The 12,712-nt window shown below is 37.3% G+C and overlaps 1 protein-coding gene across 2 annotated transcripts in view; it reads left to right on the plus strand.

Annotated features, from left to right (window-relative positions):
* The window catches only part of TRAPPC9 (trafficking protein particle complex subunit 9), a 438,425-nt gene that overhangs the window by 189,511 nt on the left and 236,202 nt on the right, over positions 1-12,712 (plus strand). For both annotated transcript variants that reach the window (XM_057369163.1, XM_057369164.1), the window contains one exon: positions 7,139-7,292. In XM_057369163.1, coding sequence (XP_057225146.1) covers positions 7,139-7,292 — 154 coding nt within the window. The remainder of the gene's footprint in view (positions 1-7,138; positions 7,293-12,712) is intronic.

Below are 12,712 nucleotides of genomic sequence, written 5' to 3' on the forward strand. Positions count from 1 at the left end.
AATCACTTCCTTTGTGAAAAACTTACGTTTTCACTATGTTGTATGTAAAGCCCTGTATCTCTGCGTTTTTCTTTGGGTAGTCACTGAGATTGACTTTTCTCGTGCAATGATTTCCCAGGTGGACAGGCTGTCCTGGTGGGTTTTGCCCCCTAGTTTGGTTCTTGAGTAGGATCTCAACATCTTCTCTGAAATAACCTTCCAGTTGTGTGCCACATGTCCCTGTTGTATTCCTTTAAAAAGAGGAGTGTTGTCACCAGTTTCGTGATTGTCACCAGTTTCATGATTGTCACCAGTTCATGATTCACTGGGAATTTGGGAATTCCACTCTTAGGAGAAAGTGAATTGATGCTCCAGGTTTATCATGTGCAGGAGGCTGTGAGATCCTACACACACCCAACTCCACTCTTTGGATCATCCTGGAGRGCCCTGGGTCCAGAATGAACCATCAGTGCTGGGTCAGGACAGAGCCCTGGCTGGGAAATGATCCAGGGGTGATTCCTGACCAGCATTTCTGGTTTCTTTGGGGTGTTCCAGGAGCAGAGACTTCGGTGTTTTTGTCCCTTAATGCTCAATGTGTGCAGAATCAGAACAAAGATTTGCACCAGGTGAGGCTTCCTGGAAAAGGTGTTTTGAATGTAGCAAAGGTTCTTACTTTATTCCACTCTATTTTTATTGTTTATATTTTGGGMTGGACAATCTTTTCAATCCTTTCCTGAGGAGATTCAAACAGCTGAAGTGATTACTAGGCATGACTGTAGAATTGAGGTTTTCTGGTCTTACTTGTTAAATCTGGCACAAAATACCATGGTTCTAATTTGCATATGTTTACTTCTGAACTTTCTGCCATATAAAGGCAATAATGAATTACACAAATGAGCAGCTGAACATGAACATATATATTTTGACATTTATTTCTCTGATTGTTACTGTTCCATTGAGAGAGRGGTAGGAGGTACAGTATGGCATTATTTTGCATAAAGAGAATTTTGAAATCCTGGTGTAGTTTAGCTGTGATAAAGGGAGGATATTTAACTTAATCTTTAAGTATTACTGTACTTAGGCTTTTCCAAATTTCCTAATGAAAGGCTATTGATTAATGGTCTCTTATGCCCCCTGTGGAAATTGGTGTATTCACGGAGTAGGCTATAACCATTATTATTATTTTAATTTTTTACTTCTTTAGGTAGCTAACAGTTTTGCTGCATGGCGATTGCCATGGGAGTCCAAATTATTTAAATGGGCAAGTGAAAAAAGAGGAAAGTTGTAGTTAATTGTTATGCCTCTTCATTTGCAGTTTATGGTTTTCAGATTTGGAGCTGGGAATTAGAAAGCTATGTACCCAGCACACAGAGTATAATCACATTTAAGTAGAAGATTTATGTAGCCAACTATCTCTTAGCACTGCTCCATGTTCAAATACTACATTTTATCCAATGGAATGATTCTTTCATGGTTTAACTTTTTATTGTCTGAAATGTTGTGGGTCAGATAAGTCTGAGCTGTTGAATATTGCAGACTTCAGCACTATAGCCTGACTTTTATCTCCTCTTCAATTATTTTAAATAAATAATTAAGTTCTAAATGCAAATTTTTAAATTTAATTGACCTTTCTGAAGATTAATGGGAAAATTTATCTTCTGCTCTGCATGGTTCAGATATTAAAGCCATCGTTTTTCTTTCTGCAKGAGAGATCATTACTGGTGGGTCACTTGAGCTACTGAATTTTACAGTTGTATTTTATAGTAGTGAATGATACAGATTATACTCCTAAATCTGTGAAATAATTAGAAGTAAACACAAGGTATATGTTAGTTTGCATTACTTTMCGTTATCATTATCAGCCAATGGTACATATGTGTTCATCTCATACAAGAGATTTAATTCTTGGGTCCCTCTTTGCCTGTAAATTATTATATACTGGAATGTCACTTCCAATTTAATATGAGCTGCAGGACTTGAATTTAGGGTGGAATTACATGCACCTGACTGATGTCATATATTACCAGGGAGATTGCACAATGAAAGAATCAGGTAAAGTTTTAAAAGGAAACTTGCCTTACGCATTTTCTTTCCTCTTGAATGTGAGAACAAAAGTATCATCCTCACTTCAAGTTTTCCTGAAATTTAAATTCATTAGCTATCCAGGGACTCKCCTTGCACATAAGCATTCTGCATAAATGGCAGTAATATGGTCTGGCACAGTGTCCCTGCTGCCTACTTTATATAAGAAAGGAGGATGAGCAGGAAGCATAATACTGAATAAGGTCTCCAACTGCCTCCTGTCAGCTTCATTTTGGAAGCAGCTTGCAAACTCATCTGTGGATGATAGTATTTACAAAGGTAGTTAGCCATGAGGAAAAGTTTTTGGGTTCCTGTTATATTGTTTCTTCCTAAGGATAATTTAATCAGGACTATCTCTATATTTTATTCTTCTAAGCTAAGCAGCACTGTTTTTATTTACTTAATGAAAGCTGAAATCTACTTAKGTTGAGCAGATCGCTGCTTTTCTTTTAATACCATGCCTGCTCTTAACCTTGTTTTATTTGGAGAGTATCACATAATTAATTTCTCTTCTTAGATTTATACTCTTAGAAGAGGACATGTAATGATCTGAGGTGCGTCACTGGTGGGTGGGATATGCCTGGGACCTGCTCACTGTCTTGCCAGGAACAAAGGCAGGAGTTTGTAGCACCCCCAGTGATGCTCCCTTAGTGAATTTTTCACCTATTAATTTTCTCTGCCAGYGTCCATTTCTGTCAGTGCTGCTCGATTTTAACTGGCACTGCTTTGGGACAGAGGGATATGGAAGGCACTGGCTCGGGAGCAGTCGTGATGTCATTTGCAGGAAGTTTTTTCCTCCACGCAAAGTCCTTTCTGCTGAGCAGAAATCCGAGAATTTCCAGTAAAGTTGCAACTCTTTTTATGAGAAGTGGTGAAATGAGCTGTCCAGTGCCTTTTTAACTCTGCACCGTGACTTTAGCAGGACTTAAAGTGACTGTCATTGAGATGTTGGCTGTGCCATCAGAAGCTTTGTCACTTTTTTTCCCTGTAAGTCTTCCTGACAGATGACGTGAGATGATACCGTGCAGACACACCATCAGCATCGCCGATGAGCTGACCTTCTCCTCTTCATTCATTTAATTTGTATTTGGATAATTTGCATCCCTGTAACGATGCTCAGTTGTCTGAGGAGCTGTCACAATGGCTTGGGCTCGTTTCGTGACAAAACCCAGTAGTTTCAAAACACAATTGTTTCATTATTCATGAAGGCTGTTGTTACTTTATTCCTCCTCCTGYTCAGACAAGGTTGGCCAGAGAGAAACAAAACCTGTTTTACATTTGCAGGATTGGATATTTAATTTTTTTTTTTTTGCATAATGCAGTGTTTTTATACAAATATCTCATTATTTATTGAAAACTCATCTAGTAGGAGATTTGGATAGCTCCCCATGAGGCAGAGAAATTAAAATGGAATTCTAGTCCCTTTTCCTGGAACGAGTTTATTTCTAAACTTTGGAGTTTTAAGATCTTCTCTGTTTTCCCTGATATGTAATTACTGTGAAGGGCAAGGTACAGGTGCCCTTGCACAATGTGAGCCGTCATTATCCTGGCTGTTTGCAATAAATTGAATGCCTGGTTGAGAGTGAATTGTCTATTTTTACCTTTTCCTGTATAGATTCCATAGATTCTTGTATATCACAGCAAGCAAGGACAAATTTGGGGAGAAAAGAAGTGCAGAGAACTCTTGACAAGAAACAAGTTGCAAAGTAACTGCTGAAGACATCAGAGAATGACTTTTATTGCTAAAATATGTTTCATTCTCATTATTCTGATGCACAGCCCAGTGGTGAAGGTTGGGTGATGTTCAAGAGGTCGCCTTTATTCTCCTTTTAGGGTGAAGTCCACGTGATCTCTAGAGATCACTTAAAAGTTTAAGGATCCTTAAAAGATCCTTTTTTTTTAGTTGGTGATTGTAATTCCGTGTCCAGCTTTTCCATTTTCTCCTTCAATCAAATGGCTCTGGGAATTGTTTGTCCATTTGTTAACACCTCACTGGTGAAATGCATCTTTTGAGATGGAGAAATCTTTATATTAAAAGGAAAGCAAAAAAGCCAGGTTTGAATAGGGGTACATTTTAAAGGATGAATGACAGATTTAGGTTATAGTTTTTGTTTTTTGTTTTGATTTTTGTGCAAAGCCTTCCCACGTACTACAGGTTCCATGGGCTGAGGAATAAATACTGAAGTAATGTTACAGATAAAAAATGCAGAGACAAAACTTGAAATGAATATTTTTAGCACAAGAGGAAGCAGAATACAGGTTTAATAAAAGGCGGATGCATTTAAGAAAAAGAGCTGGGATTTAATTCTGTTGTGCTTTACTTTGAGAGGAACTACAGTWTAGAAACATTTTATTTTGTATCTGTTCATTGCTTTCATGTATCCTACCTACATCTGTGTTCATAGTACTGTTTTGTGTGATATTTTTCTCTCTGTAGTCCTCTTTTACTCAGACTCTTCACTTTCTTGCTGGCAAGTCTGTTGTTGGGGGTGTTTTTGTAGCTTCTCATGTGATGTGAGGTGCCACTGTGCTAAATACAGTATAAACATTATAAATAAAAACATGGCTAGGAGATTTGAACACTTAGTAAAATCTCTGAGTACTGAGCCCTGTTYACTAAAGTTTTCTGTAAGTTAGACCTTAATAAAAGTTACTTCAAGCAGAGATGCACAATGAGCAGTTAAGAGTAATCTAGGCTACATTCCTAAAGCTGATGTGGATTTATTGTAGGCTGTTGGGGTAAAAAGTGCTTGCATGCATATTTAATTTCCAGACAAAAATTACCATATTGCCAGCAACGATCCTTCAAGAGAGGAATGCAATCTGAATGCTGCAGTTGCATATTAAACATTGTTAGGCAGCAATATTTTTCTCAAATAACAGTCACTTAGGAAAGGTGCAACACAGTAATTAGATGGGAGCTGTTTTCCTGGTCCCTTTGGAGATGGATTCTAAATACTTCTGACTGTCCAGAAGCAAAAATTATCTGTTAAAATATAGCTATAGGAAACTAACTGTATTTCTGTGGAAATTCGAGTAGTATTGGGTATATCATAGAAATCGAGTGCTGGGTTTGCATCTGCTCACGTACCACAGTGATGGAGGATCTCAGAAACAAAGACAGTGAAATTCAAAAAGTTCCAGTTGTTTCTTCCACATGCATTGCCTGTGCAAAATCCAGGAAACCCAGCATGCATTTGCAGAATCAAATAATCCTTCAATGCCAGTAAGAATTGATGTTGTTAGTCATCGTTTCAGGCTTGGTAATTTTTTTTCAGAATCCACTTTTCAGATTGTATCTGGGTGTTTTTCATTATGTTCTTTATTTCTGGCTTGGTTCTGGCAGTTACTGTGATCCACTTTTGTAACTCATGTTCAGCTCTTTAATATGCCCAGCACTTGATGGACTCTGCATGCAAATGAAGAACTTCTAATGATATCTTGCTGCATTAAAAATAGCCAAAACAAAACCATCCCTTGGAGAGGAACAGATTAATTCCTCTGCTTTTGGGTTATGAGGATCAGCAAAGATACTGTCTGCAGAAGTGGTAGTTTATAGAAAACTTCACCTGAATGCTGTATTTGTAGTTTTTAGTAATAAAATCATAGAATGCTTTGGGTTGGAAGGGATCTTAAAGGCCATTTCATTCCTRMCCCCTGCCATGGGCAGGGGCAYCTTCCACTGGAATGGKCCAGGTAGTCCTGAAACTTTAGAAGCTTCCTCTCAGATGTCMGTTTTTGCTCACGCTTGATAAGGCCTATTTGACTTCTTCTTCCCAYAGTGAACTTCACAAGCTCTAGTTTTTTTCCTTGTAATTACCATGTATTTTSACCCAGTTTCATTTAGGGTCAAGATTCTTTTAAATTCGTGCGAATTACTGGAAATCTCTTCTGGTCTGGAGGGATTTCAAAGCTYGTTCTTGTTGACATTTGTTACTAGTGTTTTCCTTTTGGCAACATTTCTAGAATGTTTCCCTCTTTATGTGGAGAAATAGATAAAAGAATAATAGTAATCCTGTGAATTGTGAAATGCCCTTCCCAGACCCCTTCTCAGTTTGTAGTTGCCTTTCATCACGAGTARTTTTCAAAGCTGTTGCTTGGTCTCCTTAAGTGCAAAGTCATCTCAAGAGCAATATATTTTAATTCTTCCCTAATTATTTTTCTATTTCAGACAATTCAGGAAATTAAAGCTGTTTTGGCAGCATAGTATATTAGATCTTCTATAACCACATTTCATGTGATGTGAGCTGGTCTAAATTCCCTTTTATATTAGATTAGTGATTCTAATTTAACATATCAGTATTTAGTATGCATTATAGTGTACTRTGTTTAATTTGATTACCTTTTATGCCTTACCGTACATTTAATAAAGCAATTATTTAACCATTTACTACCAATGAATTATACTGTGATATTGAAATTAATATTGTCTGTAATTCATGAAGCTGCACAAAGCAGGAGGGAAGTGTCTTCTTAAAAAAAAAATCAAGGGTCACATTAAGGCCCTACTTCTGTGGTTATTTTGTCTTTCATTCCTGAGTTTTAAAAGGAAAAGTGAGGAAGTTGGCTTTCAGATGTAATATTTTGCTTTGCTTTTGTATGGGTTGGTATTCATAAACTTTAAATAGTATATTCATCAGCTTTTAACCCAGTAATGTTTTTTTTCGGCAAGTTTTGAGGACACCAGGAGCTTTAACCTACCAAGGGTGGAGGCAGATGAACCTCTACAGAACTACAATGAGATTGCTTGCAACTGCAAAAACAATGCCTTTGTGCATCATTTACAAAACCATTAAGAGGTTGATTGATGATTTGACAAACATTTTTACCATGAACAGGCTTAGACTTCTGTTTTCAGTAGCATAAACCATATGGYTTATATATCATTAATTATGGACTGGTGCCACTGAAACCAATATATTGATATTGCAGTTTTTTAGATGTGTAGATATTGCAGCTTGGTTTCACCGCGGCCTGGAGTTTCTGCAGAAGTAATATCTGTAAAATTACTGCATAAAAATGATGTTGTGTTGTGTTTTTTTTTTTTTCTTTCTTTCTTTCTTTTCTCTTGCTACAGCATGGCAATCCAAGTTGACAAGTTCAATTTTGAGAGCTTCCCAGAATCCCCAACTGATGGGGCACAGTTGGCGAATGCAAAGCAGCTGGAAGAAGAGMGGCAACAAGCAAGAGGTCTGGAGATTAACAGCAAGCTGGATATTTGCTGGAAAATTATATCCTTTCATAAATAACGTGCTTTAAAAGTATATAAATAGATGCCCTCTGATACATTTTATTTTMTAATTCAACTCACTTCACAGCAGTGTTACTGAAAAGAAAAGTAATTAGAACTGTGAAGCTTATCATAATTATAGACTGTTTAAGGTTAATTGTGCTGTATATTATTTAGGCGTTGCTTGGGTCATTCTATAATGGCTTTTTCTGAGTCACTGAAYATGTCATAAATCCTGTGTGTTTTTCCCAGCTTTTAGGGAGCTGAGGAAGTGGAGCTAGGATTGATGAGTTGTAGATTCACGGGGTCAAATTTTTCTGTTCTCCCCTACACCGAGCAACTGAATCATGAAGAAATTAGTGAAGCTGGATTTAGAGAGTTTGCATATATTTAATTAAATTTGAGTCAATCAGAACTTATTAGAATAATTTATTTCCAAGTCCTCTTTATAGATTTAGTAATGTATCTAATCTTGGGTAGCTTTTTAAGGCTTAGACAGGACTTTTGTGATGACTTAGTCATTCTAAACATAAAATCCCCACAATAATTCTAAATGCRGTAAAATATTGCCTTATGATTATTAATAAGAAATTGCATTCAGTTTAGAGTTAAAATAAACCAGTGGTGTTGCTATAAATTTCATTATTTCTATAAAAAAATCTTGTGCTTGGCTTGTCAAAAATACACTTTCTCATGATTTTCTTCAGGAAACATTCTGTACAGCAAACAGTTCCCCAAGCCATGTGATGGTACTCAGCACTTCCCAGGAGATTTATATTTTTCACTCAGATCATCCTCAAATTCACATGATAGAGGGTGGCAGAAGATGAGAGAAGAGTGGCAATCAAATCGTGCTTTATCTGTTTATGCTTTTAATTGTACTTTTACCCAGCGATCTGAAATGATGTTTCATTACTAATTATTGTGAGGAAGAACTTCTTTACTGTGAGGGTGACTGAGCGCTGGTGCAGGTTGCCCAGAGAGGCTGTGGAATCTTCTTCCCTGGAGATATTCCAGGGATGTTCTGGATACAATCCTGTGCCCTGGGGACCCTGCTTGAGCAGGGGGATGGACCAGATGATCTCCAGTGGTTCCTTCCARCCTTAACCATGCTGTGGTTATTAAATTAGCTGATGAGGGTTTGTCAAARGCAAGGCTTGAGACATAAATGAGATTCCTGGTGCCTGGTTCAGTCCAGATTTCCCAAGCAACATTTCAGAGAGAGCTCCTTTTATGCAAAARTGTCAATATTTAACCAGAACTCACTTAGAAATTGTCTGTGTTAYGGAAAGATATAAATATTCTATGATAGCATAGATGAATTCTTACACTGGAATCGAGTGCATAGTTGTAATCATTTTGTCAAGGTGYAAAAATACATCCTCACTCATTTCAGTTGCTGGGCAACACTGTTTACATCCATTTTGTGTTCTGGATTTAACCCCAGTTTTGATCCCAATACTGAAAGTTGGTACCTTAGGAAGAAACCAACAGAACAGTCCATGGATTYTGTGTGTTAAATTCAGTGCAAGCATTAGTTTGTGTTTTTGATTCTTGTTACAATTATTCCCTGGTTCCAGGAATTAAAACTGCTCTAATTAATGCAAGGCAAAAAGTTTCACATGTGCTGAAAAATACTTAAAGGAAAGAGTGAATTCTTTTCCATGTGTCACATCCCAACTAGAGTTAGTCTTTCTCATAGAAYTGTRGAATCATTAATGTTGGAAAAGATCTCAAARGACCTCCAAAAYCATYAAGTGCAAACTTTAGCCAAACACTACCGTGTCAACTAAACCAGGKCATGAAGTGCCACACTGAGTCATTTCTTGAACACCTTCAGGGATGGTGACTCCACCTCCCTTTCAATGCTTGAAAACCCTTTCCACAAAGAAATTCTTCCTGATGTCCAACCTGAACCTTCCCAGATTCATCCTTTTATTTCTTACAACAACATTTAATTATGAACCAGTCAGTAAAAACAAAAAAAAAAAAATATTCTCTCACTTCTGCTAAGTTTAAGAAACCTGGTTTCTGAGATACTTTTYTGCCATCAGAGTAATTTGATAGAGGTCAGCAGAGTTTACTCTGATGGACAGACAGGCAGAGCAATGGATGGATAGTTCAGCTGYATTKGCCTTGTTTTCCTTCAGAAGTCAGYTGAAGCACAGCYAAGAGAGGAAAAGTATTGCAAAAATACCAAAGGATAGAGTTACTGATAYTTCCTACTATTTTTGCMMGTCTCTGGAATGGTAATGCCAAGAGATCCCWTTGTTATCCATCATCTCTGAACTACTTTGAAGTCCCCAGATAACTTTTCTCTCCTTTCTCTGTGCCTGGCATGGGACAGTGATGGGTTGAGGTGGGTTAACATCACAGAATCTGCCCTGAGGTGTGATCCAAGGCCCATGTCAGATGCTTACACCAGGAATTACAAAAGCATATGAAGGAGAAATCAGAGTGCTCAGGAAATGATTAGGAAAGGAAGGATGGGCCAATTGAAAGCTTTTTGACTGAGGACAGAGTTATCCAACAGCATGAGGACCTTGCATTTGTTACAGACCACCCAAAMAAGAAGCAAAGCYGGATTAACTCCTCCTAAAACAACTRCAAGAAGTCTTCCYGTTGCAGTTTAGCTGATTTCTGAGATACTTTAAGGACAATTTTTGTGTACAGSTGTTGGATGGTTTGATTTGGTGTGCGCTGTGTGGGATCTGCTCCAGCTGAAGGGTTGAGGTTTGATGGAGCTCGATATTCTGATGGAAGTGAGGAAGGCAAGTGGCAGGACAATGACTCTGGGTTTAGCAAAGGACACTTTGGGGATGTGGAAAGYAGGATTGGAAAGGATGCTGCCCCAGTGGGGTTGCTGGGCCTCCTGGGGCAGCCTTCTCAAAGCCTGAGACTTGCAGCAGTCAACAAATTTCATCTGACCCTTCGAGTCATGAAGTGACTGCTAAATTCCCCTTAGGTACTGGGAAAATTCATTTTCACGGTGAGGGTACTCAGATACTGGACCAGGGTGYCCAGGAGTGCTGTAAAATTGCTGTCTTTGTAGATGTTAAAAAATTCTGGACAATGCATTGAACAACCTGGTGCAATTTCAGTGTTTTCCATGCTTTGAGCACAGGGCTGGGCAGTGACCCTGGAAGTGCCTTTCCATATAAATCATTCTGTGATTTGTGCAGCTGGGCAGAGGGTTGGGTCAGAGAACAACTTGTGAAAACTAAACTCCTTTTCCTTCCCTATCTTCTGCTGTCCTCAGCCAGAGAAATTTTCTAATGTTCTGTGAAGGAATTGGTATTTCAGTGAAATGAGACTATWACATTTTGGGGTCATTTTCTTGAAAATATTCTAAACCTGGCCCTAACAGCCTTTAAAAGTGAGACTTCCAGTGCCACCTTAAATATCATGTTCCATTTTTAACTTTTCTAATAGTTAGAATTTTTTCCTTACTTCAGCTTTAATTTCTGTGATATATAGGAAATGGATCCTATTTGCAATGTTTCCTTACCTTTTAAAAATTGTGTTGTGTACCCCTTCCTCGTTTTTTTTTTTTTTTTTTTTTTNTTTTTTTTTTTTTTTTTTTTTTGTTTTTCATATATAAAATTATTATTTCCAGAATTTCTTTCAAAGCACATTTTCATTCAGTCATATTGCTGATGCTGTTCTGCAGCACAGCTCTATTTTTCTCAATATGTGGCATCCAAAGCTGGAGGCAATACTGCAGGTGAGGTTTCTCACAGAATAAAATTGTACTTTCCAGGTCTGAGAGATGATGCTTTCTCTGAGAGCTATTATTCTTTGATTCTATTGCAAGTCTCGCATATCTGATTGATTTTTTTTGCATGTGGTCCAGCATAACTGACTGAATTATTATTCCCAAGTTTCATTTATAGATTTTTTTGATTCCCTCTAGGGTGATACTTGGAACTTCTTTTCATTTCATCCCAGTGATCTTTCTAAGTTCCACTCATTTATTAGGTTCGTGAACACTGATTTTTTTTTCCAAATGCATAAAAATTATTAATGTTTTTGTATTTTATCATCTAAGCAGCCAATCAGGATTTTGAAATTATTATCTACCAGACAAAACTTTGASTCATCTCATTTGCTTGACAGCAAATCACAGATAACTGTTATTGAAATTCACTTCTGTGTGTCTATTCAGCTTTTGATGACTTTATCTTGATCATAATTATTAGTTTTCAGTTACAAGAATGTTACATCTTGTGGAACTTCTGTACATCAGTAGAGGTTTCTTTACATTTCTATGCTGCTTCTTATTGTTTGCAAAAGTAACTATTATTTAAGACCCCAAATAACTCCATATAATTAGTTTTAATAATAAAGTACCACAATAATAATCAAGCAGAAAGCCTAAAATACGATCAAGGCAGCTGCTGTAAGTAAAATGTGCAAATCATGCAAATTTATTTTTAATTAGTATAATTTTAATTTATGAATATTTGCTATTTTTTATGATTATGTGCATTCTCCCACCTGCATTTATTTGCAAAGGACATAAGTATTGAAAGTATTTTATTTTAGCATGCAAAATGTGGAATGCTGTAGGGAGAAAAACCATGAGTAACATAAAACACCATTTTTCAAAACCTATTGTCTTTTAAAGCAGTAGGTTTTAGATAACAGACTKTGTTCTAATTGTGAGTACCCAGCTACACATGAGGCAATCCAGAGAGTGTAAAAGACCAAAGTTCTCCCTGGGGAAATAACTGGTTCATTTGAGTGTCATTTAGGTTTTTGGTATGAAACAGTTTATATCATATTCAATCTGTTGCTACAGAAACGTGAARTAAGGGTGTCAACTGTGAAAAATTAGGTTTTTAGGTTTGGTTGTTTTTTGGGTTTTTTTTAACACCATCTGGTGATTGTTTGTTGACTCTGAGGCCCCCACTGAGGCTTATTTGATTGTGCAGATGAAAATATCTTCAAATGTTAAATATGAACTGTTGTGCTGGAACTGGAAGTCGAGTGTTTCAGTCCTGGCTGATGCTTGTGTTATTAATAACAAAGATTTGACTGCAGGAAATGAGGCCTTAACAGTCTGGCTCTGCAGAAGAGGAGGTTTGTGATGGCACTGAAACTTCAGCAAAATGTGGGGAGATTTGGTTGAGCAGATAAATTCTACAAGGTCAAACTTAACCTTGGCAATCTGTACTTGTGTTTATCTGGGCAGTCTTTTTCAATGAATTTTAAATCCTGGATCTTACTCTTGTGTCTTTTGTCAGCTTTGACTTTGAGCTAAGAATAAAAGGGTATCTTGGCAACCTCTGTTCCAACTCCTTTGCTTTCAGTGACTTCTAAAGGCTTTGCTGARACAAACTCTTGAGTTAAGCTTTTCTCTCTTGTTCCTTTGATATTCCCTTATTGCATATTTTGGGTGCTTTTCATCTCCAAGGTAAT

The sequence above is a fragment of the Malurus melanocephalus genome, unplaced genomic scaffold, assembly GCF_030028575.1.
Source record: "Malurus melanocephalus ecotype Western Australia unplaced genomic scaffold, MMel_1.1 scaffold_104, whole genome shotgun sequence".
NCBI lineage: Eukaryota > Metazoa > Chordata > Aves > Passeriformes > Maluridae > Malurus > Malurus melanocephalus.